General features: G+C 54.8%; 1 protein-coding gene across 1 annotated transcript in view; it reads left to right on the top strand.

The window, feature by feature from the left end:
- The window catches only part of SHANK3 (SH3 and multiple ankyrin repeat domains 3), a 147771-nt gene that overhangs the window by 41891 nt on the left and 85916 nt on the right, over positions 1-19964 (top strand). The window contains exons 6-12 of the mRNA XM_084206476.1: positions 528-636; positions 3561-3712; positions 5574-5741; positions 8415-8531; positions 10192-10269; positions 11518-11584; positions 19460-19814. Of these exons, the coding sequence (XP_084062602.1) occupies positions 528-636; positions 3561-3712; positions 5574-5741; positions 8415-8531; positions 10192-10269; positions 11518-11584; positions 19460-19814 (1046 nt within the window). The remainder of the gene's footprint in view (positions 1-527; positions 637-3560; positions 3713-5573; positions 5742-8414; positions 8532-10191; positions 10270-11517; positions 11585-19459; positions 19815-19964) is intronic.

Below are 19964 nucleotides of genomic sequence, written 5' to 3'. Positions count from 1 at the left end.
TCAAGGAATCTGCAGCTGCCTCATCCCTGGAATTGTTGGAATAACCTGGGATGGTGGGAGGAGTCCATGCCCTTGGAATGGGACGGGATTTCAGCTCCCATGCCACCCAAACCATTCCAGAATCCCCAAATTCCCTTCCAAACCTTTTCCTCATCCTGCTTGGCATTTCCAAGGTTTTTCCCCAATTTTCCAACTGGAAATCATCCAAATGTCAATGGAAACATGGCATTTTTGGGATTCACCCCTCCTAAAAAGGATCATTTTCCCATATGGAATTAAGGTGGCAAATGTCGGAATTGGAATTTTTTTCCTCGGATGTGAAATCCGGCTTCACCTTCTCCATTCCCTTGGAGCTTTTCCCAAATTTTCCCCTCGGTTCCAGATGTTTCCATGTGGATTTGTGTCCCATCCTGACAGAATTCAGTCCTGTTATCCCAATTTTCCTGGATTTCCGGGGTGGGGATGCTCCCCCAGCGGCTTTTCCCGGAATTTCGGGATGGTGACGCAGCGTTTTTTCCTGAATCCAGGCGAACCTGAAGAAATTCATGGAATATGTGCAGATGCTGAACTCGGAGAAGGTTTGCCGGCTGCTGGAAAAGGGGCTGGATCCCAACTTCCATGATCCCGACACCGGAGGTCAGTTCCATGTTTTCCTCGGGATTCGGGAGCGCTTCCCGGAAGGAATCAGCTCGACATTCCCAATTCCTTTTCCCGGGATTCCTCCAGGCTTTCCTCTGGAATTTTTTCCGCTCCATCCCAGTTGTCATTTGGGGTTTTATGGCGCAATTCCCGCTTTTCAGGGGATTTTGGGAATATGACATTCCTTAGGGATAACTCTTCCCTTCCCAGTCCCTTCTGGGGTTCACTGGGATGCGATCCCATGTTTCTCCTCTTGGAATATTTTCCCTTTCCATTCCCGTTTCCAACCCCAGCCGCCGTTGGAGGAAGGGATTGGAATCTCTCAGAAATTCCAGGTTTGGGAGCTTTGGGGTTTTTGGGGAATGTTTGTTGGCTTCCTGTGCATTTCCCAGGAAGTCTGGGCTGGATGCTGGAAGAGAAGGGTGGGAATGAGCCGGGAATGAGCCGGCATTTTCCTGGTGGAATTTTTGGGAGTGGATCCTTGGGGATCCTGTGAGAATCTCCCCATGGAAAACTGGAAAATCCTCCTGGGAAAAATGGTTTCCTGCAGGATTTCACCCCATAATTGGACTGGGAATAACTGGGAAGAGCCATAAAATCCCCTGAGCTTCCTGGGACACCCTGAGCCAATCCCATGGATTCCAAACTTTGGGAAGCTTAATTTCCCTGGGTTTTGGGAGAGGTTTTAGGCTGTGCCAAGGATTTATTCCCATTTTCCAAGCTCTACTTGGATGGAAAAATACGGGAAAATCCACCTTGGGAAGCAATTCCAGCCCTGTTTGCGGCTGTTCCCATTTTGCAGTTGCTGGGAAGATATTCCAGGAAAGATTCCTGGGATTTGAAAGGGATGAAAAAGCCAAAAAAATTCACAGTTGCTACCTGTGGGGACATTGAAAAAGCGGGAATGAAAAAAACCCCGGATCCGGGAGAAGTTTCCATTGTTCTGGAATGAAAGCCAGACCCCAGGGATGATTTTTGCCGGAGAAAAGAGGGAAGAAAAAAAATCCCTGGATGTTTAACGAGGGACAGCGGGAGAGGGAGAGGAGCCCGGGAAAACGTTGGAATTACAAAGGAGGATTCAAAATCCCTGAAATGATGCGGGGGAAAAATTGCTGCGGGAATTGGGAATGGGGGAGGGAAAGGGACCTGGAGCCAGGCTGGGAGAACTGGGAATGTTCTCCTGGAGAGGAGAAGGCTCCAGGGAGAGCTTCCAGCACATTCCAGGGCCTGCAGGGGCTCCAGGAGAGCTGCAGAGGGACTGGGGACAAGGCCTGCAGGGACAGCACACAGGGAATGGCTCCCACTGCCAGAGGGCAGGCATGGATGGGATCTTGGGAATGGGGAATTCCTGGCTGGGCTGGGATTGCCAGAGCAGCTGGGGCTGCCCCTGCATCCCTGGCAGTGTCCAAGGAAAGACTGGAGCAGTCTGGGATGGTGGGGATGTCCCTGCCCTTGGAATGGGGTGGGAATGATCCCAGGGATAGGGATGAGATGACCTTGGAATGTCCCTTCTCCAAAACATGGAATTACTGAGGCTGGAAAAGAATTCCAAGGTCACCGACTCCAAGCTGGGCCCGATCCCCACCAGAGCCCCGAGTGCCACCTCCAGGAATTCCTTGGACCCCTGCAGGGATGGCACTCCAAAGCTCCCTGGGCAGCCCCTGCCAAGGCCTGACCCCTTTCCATGGAAAACCATCCCAAATCTGGGAGCCGAGCCTGCCCCGGCCCGGGCTGAGCCGCTCCCTCTTTTCCCGGGGCTCATTCCCTGCAGCAGATCCCGATCCCCGCTGGCTCCTGGCAGGAGCTGGGCAGGCCCAGAAGGACATTCCCGATCCCTGCCCCGATCCCAGCAGAGCTGCCCTGGCCCCCAGCCCCGGCACATCCCACTTTTCCCGGGCTCTCCCTGCACCCATCCCTGGCAGCCCCTGCCCAGCCCAGGGGGGCTCGGGGGCCCTTCCCGAGGCACTGCCGGCATTCCATGGGCAAGGATTCCACAATTCCCCAATCCTGGCACGGCCTGCCTGGGAAGGACCACCCAGCCCATCCCTCGGATCCCTCGGAGCCACCTCTGCTCCAGGCTGAGCCTAAATCCCAAATCCCTCCAGAGTTTTCCAGCCCAAATCCCAAACCCATCTGGAGTTTTCCAGCCCCTTTCCAGCTCCATTCCCTTCCCTGGCCCCGCTCCATCTCCTCCTTATCCCGAGGATCCGGAATTTTCCCATGGAATGTGCAAAACTTTCTCCTGTTGCTTCTTTCCCGCTCTGGATCCCAGGCATTCCTTAATTCCCTCATGAATTCCAACCCCTTTTCCCTTGTTTCCTGCCAGGACAAACTGGCCATGGACATGGAATTCCAGCCTTTCCTTCCCCCATTCGTATCCATCGGGCACCCAATCCCACAGCATTCCTTAAATTATACAATTCCCACTCTCCTCTGGGAATCCTGTCCGCATCCCAAGGGAATGAGGGAATCCTGGAATTCTTGGGATTCCCAGCAGGATCTGTGGGATTTGTAGCAGCAACCTCAAGGAAAGCTGGGAGCATGCAGAGGCTTCTCCTGATTGGAATCCACCCCTTATCCCAGGATGAGGATTTTTCCATTGGCAGATCTGGGTATTCCCAAGGGGCCAAGAAGAACCCACGGTTTCCCAGATCCCATTCCCAAGATATCTTGGCTGCTTTGCCACCTAATCCTGGAATTTTCCATCCAATTCCCATTCCCACTGCTCAGGAGATCCTTGGGAATACCCGGGAGCCAGCAGCTCCCAAATCTGACCTCCATTCCCATCCCACGGATCTGATCCCAAACCCCGAGGAGATCTCGGTGGGCGCTTCCAGCTGGGCTGCCCCGGGGTGGGGTGGGGCATTCCCGTGGAAGTGCCGGGCATTCCGTGGATCTCCCGCATTCCCGTGCCCTCCCAGAGTGCCCGCTGACGGCGGCGGCGCAGCTGGAGCTCAGCGCCGAGATGATCAAAGCGCTCCGGAACGGCGGAGCCCACCTGGACTTCCGCACGCGCGAGGGAATGACGGCGCTGCACAAAGCCGTCCGCTGCCGGAACCACGCGGCCCTGCTGGTCAGTGCCGGGCCTTTCCATCCCCATTCCAGCCTCTCCTCTCCTCTCCTCTCCTCTCCTCTCCTCTCCTCTCCTCTCCTCTCCTCTCCTCTCCTCTCCTCTCCTCTCCTCTCCTCTCCTCTCCTCTCCTCTCCTCTCCTCTCCTCTCCTCTCCTCTCCTCTCCTCTCCTCTCCTCTCCTCTCCTCTCCTCTCCTCTCCTCTCCTCTCCTCTCCTCTCCTCTCCTCTCCTCTCCTCTCCTCTCCTCTCCTCTCCTCTCCTCTCCTCTCCTCTCCTCTCCTCTCCTCTCCTCTCCTCTCCTCTCCTCTCCTCTCCTCTCCTCTCCTCTCCTCCTTCCCTTTTTACCCTTCTTTTCCTTCCCTCCGTCCCTTTTCCATCCTTTCCTCCTTCACTCCTTCCTCCCCTCCATCCCTCCTTCCCTCTCTCCCTCCCTCCTCTTTCCCAGATTTTCTCCTCTGTATTTTTCTCCTCTGTCCCTCCTTCTGCTCTTTCCCTCCCTTTTCCTCTCCCCTTCCCAGATTTCCCCTCCTTCTTTCCCCTCCTTCTTTCCCCTCCTTTTTTCTCCTCCTTCTTTTCCCTCCTTCTTTTCCCTCCTCCTTTTCCCTCCTCCTTTTCCCTCCTCCTTTTCCCTCCCTCCCTCCCTCCCTCCCTCCCTCCCTCCCTCCCTCCCTCCCTCCCTCCCTCCCTCCCTCCCTCCCTCCCTCCCTCCCTCCCTCCCTCCCTCCCTCCCTCCCTCCCTCCCTCCCTCCCTCCCTCCCTCCCTCCCTCCCTCCCTCCCTCCCTCCCTCCCTCCCTCCCTCCCATTTCCCTTCTGCCCTCTTCCCAGACGATTCCCTACAGACATGGGGTGATTTCCTCATCCCAGCCCTTCCCAAGCAACCATTCCATTCCCAAGGGGCTGTTCCCATTCCCACGGGACCATTCCCATTCCAAATAGACTGTTCCCCATTCCCAAGGGACCGTTCCCCATTCCCAAGGGACCGTTCCCCTTCCCAAGGGACAGTTCCCTGTTCCCAAAGGACTGTTCCCTGTTCCCAAGGGACCGTTCTCCATTCCCAAAGGACCGTTCCCCTTCCCACGGGACAGTTCCCCATTCCCAAAGGACCGTCCCCATTCCCACAGGGCTGTTCCCCATTCCCAAGGGACAGTTCCCCATTCCCAAGGGAGCGTTCCCATTCCCACAGGGCCGTTCCCCAAGGGACAGTTCCCTGTTCCCAAAGGACCGTTCCCATTCCCACAGGGCTGTTCCCCATTCCCACGGGGCAGTTCCCATTCCCAAGGGACAGTTCCTCATTCCCAAAGGACCGTTCCCATTCCCACGGGACAATTCCCATTCCCAATAGACTGTTCCCCATTCCCACGGGACCGTTCCCCTTCCCAAGGGACAGTTCCCCGTTCCCAAAGGACCGTTCCCATTCCCACGGGGCTGTTCCCCTTCCCAAGGGACCATTCCCATTCCCAATAGACTGTTCCCCGTTCCCAAAGGACCGTTCCCATTCCCACGGGGCTGTTCCCCATTCCCAAGGGACCGTTCCCATTCCCAAGGGACAGTTCCCCATTCCCAAAGGACCGTTCCCATTCCCACGGGACAATTCCCATTCCCAATAGACTGTTCCCCATTCCCACGGGACCGTTCCCCTTCCCAAGGGACAGTTCCCCGTTCCCAAAGGACCGTTCCCATTCCCACGGGGCTGTTCCCCTTCCCAAGGGACAGTTCCCTGTTCCCAAAGGACCGTTCCCATTCCCAAGGGACAGTTCCCCGTTCCCAAAGGACCGTTCCCATTCCCACGGGGCTGTTCCCCTTCCCAAGGAACCGTTCCCCGTTCCCATTCCCACGGGGCTGTTCCCTGTTTCCCGGGCAGACGCTGCTGGATCTGGGAGCCTCCCCGGACTACAAGGACAGCCGGGGGCTGACCCCGCTGTACCACAGTGCCATGGTGGGGGGGGACCCCTACTGCTGCGAGCTGCTGCTGCACGACTACGCCCGCCTGGGCTGCGTGGACGAGAACGGCTGGCAGGAGATCCACCAGGTGCGGCGGGATCCGCGGGGACGGGATCCGTAGGGACGGGATCCACAGGGATGGGATGCGCAGGGATGGGATCCGCAGGGATGGGATCTGTGGGGATGAGATCCGCGGGGATGGGATCCGCGGGGATGGGATCCGCGGGGATGGGATCCACAGGGACGGGATCCACAGGGACGGGATCCGCGGGGATGGGAACCGCAGGGACGGGATCCATGGGGAGGGGATCTGCAGGGACGGGATCTGCAGGGACGGGATCCATGGGGATGGGATCCATGGGGATGGGATCTGCAGGGACGGGATCGGCAGGGACGGGATCCACAGGGATGGGATGCGCAGGGATGGGATCCGCAGGGATGGGATCTGCGGGGATGGGATCCGCAGGGACGGGATCCGCAGGGATGGGATGTGCAGGGACGGGATCCACAGGGATGGGATCCGCAGGGATGGGATCCACCGGGATGGGATCCGCGGGGACGGGATCTGTGGGGACGGGATCCGCGGGGATGGGATCCGCAGGGATGGGATCCGCGGGGATGGGATCCGCGGGGATGGGATCCGCGGGGACGGGATCCGCAGGGACGGAATCCGCAGGGACGGGATCTGCAGGGACGGGATCTGCAGGGACGGGATCCGCAGGGACGGAATCCGCAGGGATGGGATCCGCAGGGACGGGATCCGGCCATGGGAATGTTCTCCTGGTACCTGTGGAAGGGAACATTCCATGCCTGAGGTTTAGGGTTGGGCTCTGGGAATGTTCTCCTGGTGTAATGGATGGAGATCCACCAGGTGCAACTGGATCCGCAGGGATGGGATCCACAGGGATGGGATCCACAGGGATGGGATCCGGCCATGGGAATGTTCTCCTGGTACCTGTGGATGGGGTGGTTCCATCCCTGGGGTTGAGGGGTGGGCTCTGGGAATGTTCTCCTGGTGCAACGCATGGAGATCCACCAGGTGTGACAGGATCCACGGGGATGGGATCCAGCTACAGGAATGTTCTCCTGGTGCTCATGGATGGGATCATTCCATGCCGGAGGTTTAGGGCTGGGCTCTGGGAATGTTCTCCTGGTTCCAGGGATGGAGATCCACTAGATGTGACAGGATCCACAGGGATGGGATCCGAGGGGATGGGATCCACAGGGGATTGGATATGGCCACAGGAATCTTCTCCTGGTGCTCATGGATGGGATGATTCTGTGCCTGAGGTTTAGGGCTGGACTCTGGGAATGTTCTCCTGGTGCTCATGGATGGAGATCCACTAGGTGTGACAAGATCCATGGGGATGGGATCCGAGGGGATGGGATCCACAGGGAATGGGATATGGCCATGGGAATGTTCTCCTGGTGTCCATGGATGGGATCATTCCGTGCCTGAGGTTTAGGGCTGGGCTCCGGGAATGTTCTCCTGGTGTCCATGGATGGGGCTGGCAGAAGATCCACCAGGTGGGACGGAATCCATGTGGACAGGATCCGCAGAGACGGGATCCAGGCACAGGAATGTTCTCCTGGTGCTCATGGATGGGATGGTTCCATCCCCGGGATTGAGGGCTGGACTGTGGGAATGCTGTGGTGTCCATGGATGGAGATCCACCAGGTGGTGGAGGGCAGGAGATCCACCAGCCACAATATCTGCAGGGATGGGATGCAGCCTTGGGAATGTTGTCCATGGATGGGGTCATTCCATGCCTGAGGTTTAGCCTTGGACTGCGGGAATGTTCTCCTGGTAGCCGTGGATGGGGTGGTTCCATCCCTGGGGTTGAGGGCAGGATCCTGGGAATGTTCTCCCGGTGCCCATGGATGGAGATCCACCAGGTGGGATGGGATCCAGCCGTGGGAATGTTCTCCTAGTCCCTGTGGATGGGATCATTCCATGCCTGCATTGAGGGCTGGACTCTGGGAATGCTGTCCATGGATGGCATTGTCCCATCCCTGGGACTGAAGGCTGAACTCTGGGAATGTTCTCCTGGTGCCCGGGGAAGGGATCATTCCATGCTTGGACTGAGAGCTGGGCCCTGGGAATGCTGTCCATGGATGGGGTTGTCCCATCCCTGGGACTGATGTCTGGATGGGGCCAGCTCTGCCTCCATCCCAGATTTTCCGGCCTCTCCCCATGGCTGGGTCCAAGGAGAACACTTTGAGATCCTGGATCCAAATCCCAGTTGTGCCTATCCCTGTTTTCCACATGGAATCCCCTTTTTCCAAGGGGACTTGGAGAAACACTTGGACTGGGAGTTGGGAATCCTGAGCCTTGTGCTTCCTGATCCTTTGGGAGAAGGAGGGATGGGATCCCATTGGAATATCTCCCACAACCCCCAGCTGTGGGTAGAAGATCCAGAGATGTGTCCTGTGATCCAGCTCTCCCTGGCTGATCCCTGAATCCCGGGATGGACCAAACCTGGAGGAGAACACCCCAATTTTCCAGAGATTCGGGGCGCTGAGCTCATCCCAGGCCACCACCCAGCTGGAGGAGCCTCTGGATCCGGGATGATCCCAGCTTTTCCTGTTGATCCAGTGCCGATTTATCCCACGGGGGTGCAGGTGGAGCCGTGAGGAGCCACGCCCATTCCCGCAGAACGGAAAATTCCCTGGCTGAATCCAACGGGGGATTTTTTTCGGGGGGGATTCCTCGGGTTCCCGCCGCTCCCTGATTCCCGCTTTTCCGTGTTTTCCGGAGCAGGCCTGTCGCTACGGGCACGTGCAGCACCTGGAGCACCTCCTGTTCTACGGGGCCGACATGACGGCGCAGAACGCCTCAGGAAACACCGCCCTGCACATCTGCGCCCTCTACAACCAGGTGGGACGGGATGGGACAGGGACGGGACAGGGATGGGACAGGGATGGGGACAGGGACGGGACAGGGACGGGACAGGGACACCGCGGGGGAGGTGGCACCGCCCCACGACATTCCTGGATCTCACCATTCCCAAATCCCGAGGGTGGAATCCATCCCTGTCCTTGGATTAAGCTGTTTGAGGCTGTTTCTCCTCAGAACTCCAGAGTCTGGGTCCCAGGGTTGAATCCAGGGGATCTGGGGACAGGGGACACTGCGGGGGAGGTGGCACCGCCCCAGGATACTCCCGGCTCTCACCATTCCCAAATCCAGAGGTGGAATCCATCCCTGTCCTTGGATGAGGCTGTTCCTCCTCAGAACTCCAGAGTCTGGGTCCCAGGGTTGAATCCAAGGGATTTGGGGACAGGGGACACTGCAGGGGAGGTGGCACCTCAGTGGGGCACTCCTGGCTCTCACCATTCCCAAATCCAGAGGTAGAATCCATCCCTGTCCCGGAATGAGGCTGTTCCTCCTTGGAACCCCTGATTTTGGGTTCCACAGAGAACATCTCGTGGTGGAATCCGTGGGATTTGGGGACAGGAACACCGCAGGGGAGGTGGCACCGCCCCAGGACACTCCCAGATCTCACCATTCCAAATCCAGAGGTGGAATCCATTCCCTGTCCTGGGATGAGGCTGTTCCTCCTCAGAACTCCAGAGTCTGGGTCCCAGGGTTGAATCCAGGGGATTTGGGGACAGGGGACACCGCGGGGGAGGTGGCACCACAGCGGGGCACTCCTGGCTCTCACCATTCCCAAATCCAGAGGTGGAATCCATCCCTGTCCTTGGATTAAGCTGTTTGAGGCTGTTTCTCCTCAGAACTCCAGAGTTTGTGTCCCAGGGTTGAATCCAGGGGATTTGGGGACAGGGGACACTGCAGGGGAGGTGGCACCTCAGTGGGGCACTCCTGGCTCTCCATTCCCAAATCCAGAGGTGGAATCCATTCCCTGTCCCGGGATGAGGCTGTGCCTCCTTGGAAGCCCCGATTTTGGGTTCCACAGGGAACATCCCATGGTGGAATCCATGGGATATGGGGACAGTGACATTGTCGGGGAGGTGGCACCGCCCCAGGACACTCCCGGATCTCACCATTCCCAAATCCAGAGGGTGGAATCCATTCCCTGTCCCGGGATGAGGCTGTTCCTCCTTGGAACCCCAGACTGATTTGGGATTTCCCAAGAGAACATTCCGTGGTTTAATCCATCCCATTCCCAAAATGTTTTGCTGGGACAGAATCTTTGGAAAAGGAGGAAAATCCTTGGAAAAGGGAGAGAACCCTTGGAAGAGGGGCAGAATCTTTGGAAAAGGAGGAGAATCCTGGGAGAAGGGGCAGAATCCTTAGGGAAGGAAGAGAAACCTAGGAGAAAGTGCAGAATCCTTGGAAAAGGAGAGGAATCCTTGGAAAACAGGCAGAATCCTCGGAATTTGGATCTGGATGATCGCAAAGATCCCTTCCAACGCAATCCATGCCAGAATTCCAGTCTTCCATAACTTGCTCCCTTTAGGGTCAGGAATACCAAATCCTTAGGGAATGCTCATCCTCCTTCTTCCCAAGGAATTTCCTGGCTCTGTTGCTCCCGATCCTGGTCTAATTCCTGTTTTCCCTGGCTTGTTTTTTTTCCCAGGAAAGCTGTGCCAGGGTTCTCCTCTTCCGAGGCGCCAGCAAGGAAATCCGGAATTACAACAGCCAGACGGCGTTCCAGGTGAGCAGAATTCCCGGGAATCCCAAGGAGCTTCCCGGTCGGTATGCCCGGGAATTCTGTCATATATCCAAGGATTTTTCCAGGTGGGATTTGTCCCGCTGGAGTGGGATTTGGGATTAGCATTCAGCACCGGAGCAGGAGGGAGGGAAAAGCACATGGAATTCTAGAAAGAGGATGAGGATGTGGGGGTTTTGTGGGATGTGGAGGTGGGAAGGGGAAGTTGTTTTTTGGGATGGGAATGTTTGCGATGGAAGGGAATCCTGGGAAAAGGAGCAGAATCCTTGGAAAAGGAGCAGAATACTTGGAGGATTTGGGGATTTAGGGATTTGAGTGTTTGGGGATTTGAGGATTTAGGGATTTGGAGGTTTGGAGATTTGGGGATTTAGGGATTTGAGTGTTTGGGGATTTGAGGATTTAGGGATTTGGAGGTTTGGGGATTTGGGGAAATGGGGAATCAGGGATTTGGAGAATTAGGGATTTGGAGACTTCAGGATTTGGGGATTTGAGGATTTAGAGACTTTGGGAATTGAGGACTTGGGGATTTGGGGACTTGGAGACTTGAGGACTTCAGGATTTGGGGATTTGGGAATTTGGGGACTTGAAGACCTGGGGACTTGGGGATCTGAGGATCTGGAGATTTGGGATTTTGGGGATTTGGAGAATTAGGGATTTGGGGACTTGGGAATTTGAGGATTTGGGGAATCAAGGACTTGGAGACTTGAGGACTTCAGGATTTGGGAATTTGGGGACTCGAGGACTTGGGGATTTGGGGATCTGAGGATTTGGAGATTTGGGAATTTGGGGATTTGGGAATTTGGCTGCTGGGAAATCCCCTCCCAGCAGGAACAGGCTGCCCAGGGCATTCCCAATCCCTGGAAATGTCCCCAAATCCTTTGGATGTTGCCCTTGGGAACACGGTCAGTGACACATCCGGCCGGGGTGGCTGATCCCAAACCTCTTCCACATTCCACAATTTTAGCCAGGATACAAACCCAACACCCTAGGAGAATTCCAGGATTTGGGATGAGTTCCTGCCTGGAATCTGGGAATTCCAGGGGACAGGGATTGTCCCCGAGCCAGGGCCACCCAAACCCTCTCCGGCCGCTGTCTCGGGAAGGCGTTGGCACCTTGGAATTCCCGGATGATCCGAGGCAGAAGAATCCTTGGCTTCCCCCCATGGAAAGCAGCTGTTCCCATCCATATGGAAGCTCCGGAGCCGCTCATCCAGGTTTTCCGGCTCTTTTCCAGGTGGCCATCATTGCAGGGAATTTTGAGCTGGCGGAAATCATCAAAACCCACAAAGAGTCCGATGTTGGTGAGTTGGATTTTTCCCGGTTTTCCCGGGATTTTTCTTCCTTTCCTGTGGATCCCACGGATGGACTGGTGGGGGGGAGATTAATGGGATTCCCATGGGATTAAGGCTGTTTTTCCAGCCTGGCTGACATTCCCAAGCTCTGGAATGATCCTGGATTTGCTCTGCTGTAAAATCCTGATTTTTCCTCCCTTTTCACATCCCCGAGGGATTTCATTCCCAGAATCCTGGGATTTGGGGCAAGGAGGGAAAATCCTCTGGGAACAGGAGCAAAGCGAGTGTTGTTCTGGTTGGATTTGCTTTTTTAAGGAATATTTTGGGAATTCTGGTCCTTTGGGTCACCTCTGCCATCCTTCCCATGTCCCCATGACATGGGAGAAATTCCAGGGAAAAGTGGGTTTGGATCAGGAATAAAATCCACACTTGTTGTGTTTCCTTGGATTATCCTGAGGAATTTATGGATCCAGAGGTGCCAATGAAGGGAGCAGTGGGAATTCCCAGCGCAAAGGAATGGAGTCATGGGATCAGCAGCTGGAAAAAAAATTCAGGGAAAAATTCATGCCTGGGAGGGACTGGCACAGAATTCCCAGAAAATTCCCTATGGCTGCCCCTGGATCCCTCGAATGTCCAGGGTTGGAGCAGCCTGGGATCGTGGGGAGGGGTGGGATTGGATGGGATTTTAGGTCCTTTCCCACCCAAATTCCCGGAATTCCATGAAAACACTGAAATGAAGGAAAACAGGGATCAGTTCTTCCGGAATTTGCAGCAGGAATTGAGCTTGGCTCAATCCCAAAAATCCTTTCTCCCATTTTTTTTCCCAGCCCCCCATTCCTGATAGCCAGAACTGAGAATTGAGGGCGGGATAGAAAAGTGGGGAAGGATTTTGGGAACAGCCAGAGAATTCCTTGGCCTGCAAGGTCATGGAATTAATCCAAGAAAAAAGTTTGGGAATAAGTGACCTCCAGAGGTCCAGCCTAAATTCCCCTTGGGATCTGCACCTGGGACTGAGCAGCTCCGTGATTTTCCTTGGGAAAAAAAAAGCAGGAAAACCAGCACGGAAAGCTGTCAGGAGCAATGGAAAGTCTGGGAATCAGCTCCGGATAAAAAATAGGTCAGGGAAGAATTCCAAACTAATTCCAAGCCGAGCAGCAGGTCCAGATGGTCCCGCCCGCGGCCGGCAGCTTCCCGGGGATTTGGAAATTGGGTTTGGAAATTGGGGTTAGAAAAATTGGGGTTTGGGAACTGGGGATTTGGAAAAATTGGGGTTTGGAAAAATTGGGGTTTGGAAAAATTGGGGTTTGGAAAAATTGGGATTTGGAAAAATTGGGTTTGGAAAAATTGGGGTTTAGAAAAATTGGGGTTTGGAAATCGGGGTTTGGAAAATTTGGGGTTTGGAAAATTTGGGGTTTGGAAAAATTGAGGTTTGGGAAAATTGGGGTTTGGAAATTGGGGTTTGGAAAATTTGGGGTTTGGGAAAATTGGGGTTTGGGAAAATTGGGGTTTGGGAACTGGGGTTTTGGAAAAATTGGGGTTTGGAAAAACGGGTTTGGAAAAATTGGTATTTGGAAAAATTGAAGTTTGGGAACTGGGGTTTGGAAATCAGGGTTGGAAAACTGGAGTTGGAAAAACTTGGTTTGGAAATTTGGGTTAGGGTTTGGAAATTGGGTTTGGAAGTTCAGCAGGAGCAGAGGAATTTTGTCTGAGCAGGGAATGGCTCCTGCTCTTGTCCTTTTCCCAGGGTTTTATGGGAATAAGGAAGGAATTTCATGGGATTGGGGTTGGAATGATGCTCATGGAGGGATTTCCCAGCGGAATTCCCAGTGGGAAGCTGGGCTGGGTTGAGGTGGGATTTGGTGATCCCAGTGCCGAGGGGGAAAGGGCGGGAACTCCGCAGGAGAATTCCCTGGGCTCATCCACGTTTTCCTTGGGATCCGGAGCGCTCGGCAGAGACGGAACTTCCTGTTCCCTCTTGCCCTGGGAATTCTCCAGTTCGGCACATTCCATGGGAATTTTCTAGTCTGGGAAATGCCCTGGGAATTCTGCAGGTTGGGAGATTCTGTGGAAATTCTTCAGTCTGGGATGTGCTGTGGGAATTTTCCAGTCTGGGAGATGAATCAGGAATGCTCCAGTTTGGGAGATCCATGGGAATTTTCCAGTCTGGGAAATGCCCTGGAAATTATCCAGGTTGGGAAGTGCTGTGGGAGTTTTCCAGTCTGGGACGTACTGTGGGAATTCTCCAGTTTGGGAGATGACTTGGGAATTCTCCAGTCTGGGAAGTGCTGTGGGAATTCATCAGTTTGGAAAATGCCCTGGGAATTCTCCAGTCTGGGAAATGTTGCGGGACTTCTCCAGGCGGGGAAGTTCCCTGGGAATTCTCCAGTCTGGGATGTGCTCTGGGAATCCCCCAGTTTCGGAGATTCCATGGGAATTCTCCATTCTGGGAAATGTGGGAATTCTCCAGGCAGGGAAGTGCCAAAGGAATTCTCCAGTTTGGGAAATGTGGGAATTCTCCAGTTTGGGAAACGCTTTTTCCCTTTTCCCCTCTGGGCCATTCCAGGCTCCTTCCCCGCTTCCCTCTGGAATTTTCCAGGATTAAAATGGAATCGTGGCCTGGAAGCGAGCAGACATTTGCACTCCTCGTGCTTTTCCATGAATATTTATCATCATGGAAGCAGCGAATCCAAACAAACCTCGGAGCGTTGATTGCGCTTCCCTTCCTCCGGCTGCCAGGGATTTTCGGGGGCCTCTGGAGCGTCTCCAGGCTGAGAATTCCTCAGGGAGCTTTGGGTGTGGCCCGGCCCCCTCAGGGAGCATCCAGGCCCCTTTGGAAAACAGGGATCCGTGTTTTCCTTTGGAAAACAGGGATCGGGCTGCTCCGAGCGGCGCTGTCATGGTAACGGACGGGATTCGTTTTGCCGAGAGAAACTCGGTAAACAGACCTGGAATAAAGTCTGGGAAAGGTGTGGGAAGGAATATCCGGGGCTCGTTGTGGGAATTGTTCTGAGTTTTGTTCCTTTGTTGTCTCCTTCCCGGGATTTTCCCGCCGGGAATTGTGAATTTCGGAGGGTGGGGTGAGGAAATATTCCACAGAGTTGGAAATCTGGGAATGTCCTGGTCCTGGATCCTGGAGTTTGGACTTGGTTCTTCTTCATCACCACCATCATCTTCTCTCCTTCCCCGTCTTTTCCCACTGGGAGTTGTGGATTCAGGAGGGTGGGATGGGGAAAACTTCCAGGGAATTGGGAATCTGGCAGGAGTCTGGGAATATCCTGATTCTGGCTCCTGGAGTTTGGGCTTGGTGGTTCTTCATCTTCATCATCATCATCATCATCGTGCTCACCCAGCCAGTTCAGAGTCCCAGAATCCTGGGATCACTGAGGCTGGAAAAGAATTCCCAGGTCACCGAGTCCAAGCCCACCAGAGCCCTGGGTGCCACATCCAGGAATTCCTTGGACACATCCAGGGATGGCAACTCCAACCCTCCCTGGGCAGCCCCTGCCAAGGCCTAACCCCCCTTTCCATGGAAAAACGATCCCAAAAATCCAATCCCAGCCTCCCCTGGCACAGCTTGAGGCCGCTCCCTCTTGGGAAGTTCTTCAGATGGGATTTTTGCTTCCCGGGTTTTTTTTCCGGGGATTTTCTCTAAGGAGCGATGGAGTCCAAAACGAAACATCTCCTGGAGTTGTGTCCCATGCCTGGGTGACACCTGGCCTTGGTGGGACATCCCTTGTCCCCGGTGACCCTTGGGGACACGGATCAGTGGTGGCTTTGCAGTCGTTGGATTTCCTTGTCTGGGAAGGCTTTTCCAACTCCTTTGGCTCCAAAATTCCATCAATTTGACCCAATTTTCCCACTGGGACGGCCTTGGTGGGGTATCCCTCCCTCCTGGTGGCCCTTGGGGACACAGATCAGTGGTGGCCTTGCGGTCGTTGGATTTCATTGTCTGGGAAGGCTTTTTCAGGTGCTTTGGCTCCGAAATTCCATAAATTTGGCCTGGCTTTCCCATTGGCATGTGGCCCCGAAATTCCATCATTTTGTCCATTTTTCCCACTGGGATGGCCTTGGTGGGACATCCATCCTTCCTGGTGGCCCCTGGGGACATGGATCAGTGGTGGCCTCGCAGTCGTTGGATTTCATTGTCTGGGAAGGCTTTTCCAACTCCTTTGGCTCCAAAATTCCATCATTTTGACCCAGCTTTCCCATTGGGATGGCCTTGGTGGGGCATCCCTCCCTCCTGGTGGCCCTTGGGGACACAGACCAGTGGTGGCCTTGCGGTCGTTGGATTTCATTGTCTGACAGGGCTTTTCCAATTCCTTTGGCTCTGAAATTCCATAATTTTGGTCTGGCTTTCCCATTGGGATGTGGCCCCAAAATTCCATCCTTTTGTCCATTTTTCCCACTGGGATGGCCTTGGTGGGACATCCATCCTTCCTGGTGGCCCTTGGGGACACGGATCTGTGGTGGCCTCGCAGTCGTTGGATTTCATTATCTGGGAAGGCTTTTCCAATTCCTTTGGCTCCAAAATTCCATCATTTTGACCCAACTTTCCCATTGGGACGGGCATCCCTCCCTCCTGGTGGCCTTTGGGGACACGGCTCAGTGGTGGCCTTGCATTGGTTGGGATTGATGGCCTTGGAGGGCTTTTCCAACCCTCTGGCTCTGAAATTCCATCATTTTGTCCGTTTTTCCACTGGGATGGCCTCGGTGGGACATCCGTCCTTGCTGGTGGCACTTGGGGACACAGACCAGTGCTGGCCTTTGCGCTGGTTGGGTTTCATTGTCTGGCAGGGCTTTTCCAACCCCTCTGGCTCCGAAATTCCATCATTTTGTCTAGTTTTCCCCTTGGGAATGGCCGGATGTGGGTGCTGAGGGCAGGGGGTGCCGACAGGATCCGGGAAGCGCCGCTGCCGGGAGAAATTCCCACACCCGAGGCTGGAACTCATGGGAGAACGAACGCCGGGCGTTGCCACGGCAACGGGAAGAGTTCCAGGAGCCTGAAATCCTCGGACTTTGAACCTCAAACATTCCTCGGGAAAATATTCCGAGCACGGCCATGCTCAGCCTGGGCTGCTCCTTCCCAATCCCAGGATTTTCCTTCTCCTGGTGGCCTCGGAGCATCCTCAGGATTCACCTCGGGAAGGTGCCGTGGGAGCGGTGGCCTTGGAATGGCGGGCTCTGGGAATATCCCGAATCCAGAGGGCTTGGAATTCCCTGCTCCCTGTCCCCTGTTCCAGCTCGGAGCAGGAGCAATCCGTGTTTTTCGTGATGTTTTGGCACCAGGAATGGGCTGGATGCGGCCGATTCCGGATTTCCCGCTGGATTTTGCCACAAGCGCCGGACAAATTTTAGGGATGTTAAACTTCAGGATGGGAAGGAACTCATTGAACAAAATATTGGAAAATCCCGTTTTCCTGGAAGTTTGGAGTGCAGGGGCCCCACGGCTGAACCTCATCCCTTTCCAGGACATCCAGATCTGTTTTGTGGATCACGGAATAGTTTAGGCTGGAAAAGTCCTTTAAGACATTGAATCCAAGAATTCCCAAAACCTGCAAGGCAACCACTGATCCATGTCTCCAAATTCCATTGAAATCCTTCTGGGATGGGGGTTCCACTCCCGGTCCCTCAGTCGAGCCGGAGTTTGCACTTCCAGGTGGATCCAGGTGGTCACTTTTTCCTGGCATTCCCAAGGGTTGGGAGGGAATTCGGGCCAGGGAGTCATTGGTGATTTATTCCATGGGTTGGATTTTCCCATCTTTCTCTTGGAACTCCACAGGAATTCTGAACCTCCTCCTCCACCCTCTTCCATCTTTTCCCACAACTGCACTCCCAACACCTAATCCCATATTCCCACCTTTTTTAGTCCTTAGATTCCCACCTAATCCCACATTCCCATTTTTGATTCCCAGCGCCTTTCCGAGAAACTCCTGACCTTCCCAACCCAACTCCACACCCATTCCCAACTTTCTCCTCCACTCTCTTCCACCTTTTCCCACAACTCCCAACACCTAATCCCGTGTTCCCATCTTTTTTTAGTCCTTAGTTTCCTACCTAATCCCGCATCCCCGTTTTTCATTCCCAGTGCCTTTCTGAGAAACTTCTTCCCAAAACCCAACTCCACACCCATTCCCAGCCTTCTCCCCCACCCTCTCCCGCCTTTTCCCACAACTCCCAACACCTAATCCCGCATCCCCATCTTTTTTAGTCCTTAGATTCCCACCTAATCCCGCATTCCCATCTTTTTCAGCCCTTGCATTCCCACCTAATCCCGCATCCCCATTTTTCACTCCCAGTGCCTTTCCAAGAAACTCCTGACCTTCCCAACCCAACTCCACGCCCATTTCCAACCTTCTCCCCCACCCTCTCCCACCTTTTCCCACAACTCCCAACACCTAATCCCGCGTTCCCATCTTTTTTCAGCCCTCACATTCCCACCTAATCCCGCATCCCCGTTTTTCATTCCCAGTGCCTTTCCAAGAAACTCCCAACCTTCCCAACCCAACTCCACACCCATTCCCAGCCTTCTCCCCCACCCTCTCCCACCTTTTCCCACAACTCCCAACACCTAATCCCGTGTTCCCATCTTTTTTAGTCCTTAGATTCCCACCTAATCCCACATCCCCGTTTTTCATTCCCAGTGCCTTTCTGAGAAACTCCTGACCCTCCCAACCCAACCCCACACCCATTCCCAACTTTCTCCTCCACTCTCTTCCATCTTTTCCCACAACTCCCAACACCTAATCCCACATTCCCATCTTTTTTTAGTCCTTAGATTCCCACCTAATCCCGCATCCCCGTTTTTCATTCCCAGTGCCTTTCTGAGAAACTTCTTCCCAAAACCCAACTCCATACCCATTCCCAACCTTCTCCCCCACCCTCTCCCACCTTTTCCCACAACTCCCAACACCACATCCCACATCCCCATCTTCTTTTAGTCCTTACATTCCCACCTAAACCCGCATCCCTGTTTTTCATTCCCAGTGCCTTTCCGAGAAACTTCTTCCCAAAACCCAACTCCACACCCATTCCCGACCTTCTCCCCCACCTTCTCCCATCTTTTCCCACAACTCCCAACACCTAATCCCGTGTTCCCATCTTTTTTTAGTCCTTAGATTCCCACCTAATCCTATATTCCCATCTTTTTCAGCCCTTACATTCCCACCTAATCCCACATCCCCGTTTTTCATTCCCAGTGCCTTTCCAAGAAACTCCCAGCCTTTTTCCCAACCCAACTCCACACCCATTCCCGACCTTCTCTCCCACCCTCTCCCGCCTTTTCCCACAACTCCCAACACCTCATCCCATATTCCCATCTTTTTCAGCCTGACATTCCCACCTAATCCCGCATCCCCATTTTTCACTCCCAGCGCCTTTCCAAGAAACTCCTGACCTTCCCAACCCAACTCCACACCCATTCCCAACCTTCTCCCCCACCCTCTCCCATCTTTTCCCACAACTCCCAACACCTAATCCAGTGTTCCCATCTTTTTTAGTCCTTAGATTCCCACCTAATCCCACATCCCCGTTTTTCATTCCCAGTGCCTTTCCGAGAAACTCCTGACCCTCCCAACCCAACCCCACACCCATTCCCAACTTTCTCCTCCACTCTCTTCCATCTTTTCCCACAACTCCCAACACCTAATCCCACATCCCCATCTTTTTTTAGTCCTCACATTCCCACCTAATCCCGCATCCCCGTTTTTCATTCCCAGTGCCTTTCTGAGAAACTTCTTCCCAAAATCCAACTCCACACCCATTCCCAACCTTCTCCCCCACCCTCTCCCACCATTTCCCACAACTCCCAACACCTAATCCCGCATCCCCATCTTTCTTCAGCCTGACATTCCCACCTAATCCCGCGTCCCCGTTTTTCATTCCCAGTGCCTTTCCGAGAAACTCCCAGCTACACCAAGCGCCGCCGGCTCCTGGGCTCGGGCGGGCTGGCGTCGCCGCGCGTCCTGCAGCGCTCGGCCAGCGACAACAACCTGAAGGCCGAGAGCCGCGCCTCCTACTCGCCGGTGCCGTCGCTCCGCAGCCTCCCGCCCCAGCTCCTGGTCCAGATGCAGGAAGCGGCGGCTGGAATGGCGGCCTCTGGAATGGCGGGCGGGGACGGGAGCCTGGCCAGCTCGGGCAGCGCCCGCAGCGCCCACAGCCGCTCGCCCTCGCTGCAGCGCGTGCAGGAGGAGAGGGAGGCCGAGGTGCCCTCGCTGCGCCGGAGCAGCCGCGGGAAAGTCAGGTATGGGATTGGGAATGGCGTCCCGGGGGGTGGGTGGGGGGTGGGAGGGGTCAGAGGTGGGAGTGGGATGCCATGGATTGGGATGGGGTGTGAGAGAGGTCAGAGGTGGGAGTGGGATGCCATGGATTGGATTGGGTGTGGCAGGGGTAA

The sequence above is a fragment of the Fringilla coelebs genome, assembly GCF_963513975.1.
Source record: "Fringilla coelebs genome assembly, chromosome: 5".
In the NCBI taxonomy this organism is placed as follows: Eukaryota; Metazoa; Chordata; class Aves; order Passeriformes; family Fringillidae; genus Fringilla; species Fringilla coelebs.
Note: the sequence above shows the minus strand (reverse complement) of the source record. Positions and strands in the feature narration are given on the sequence as shown.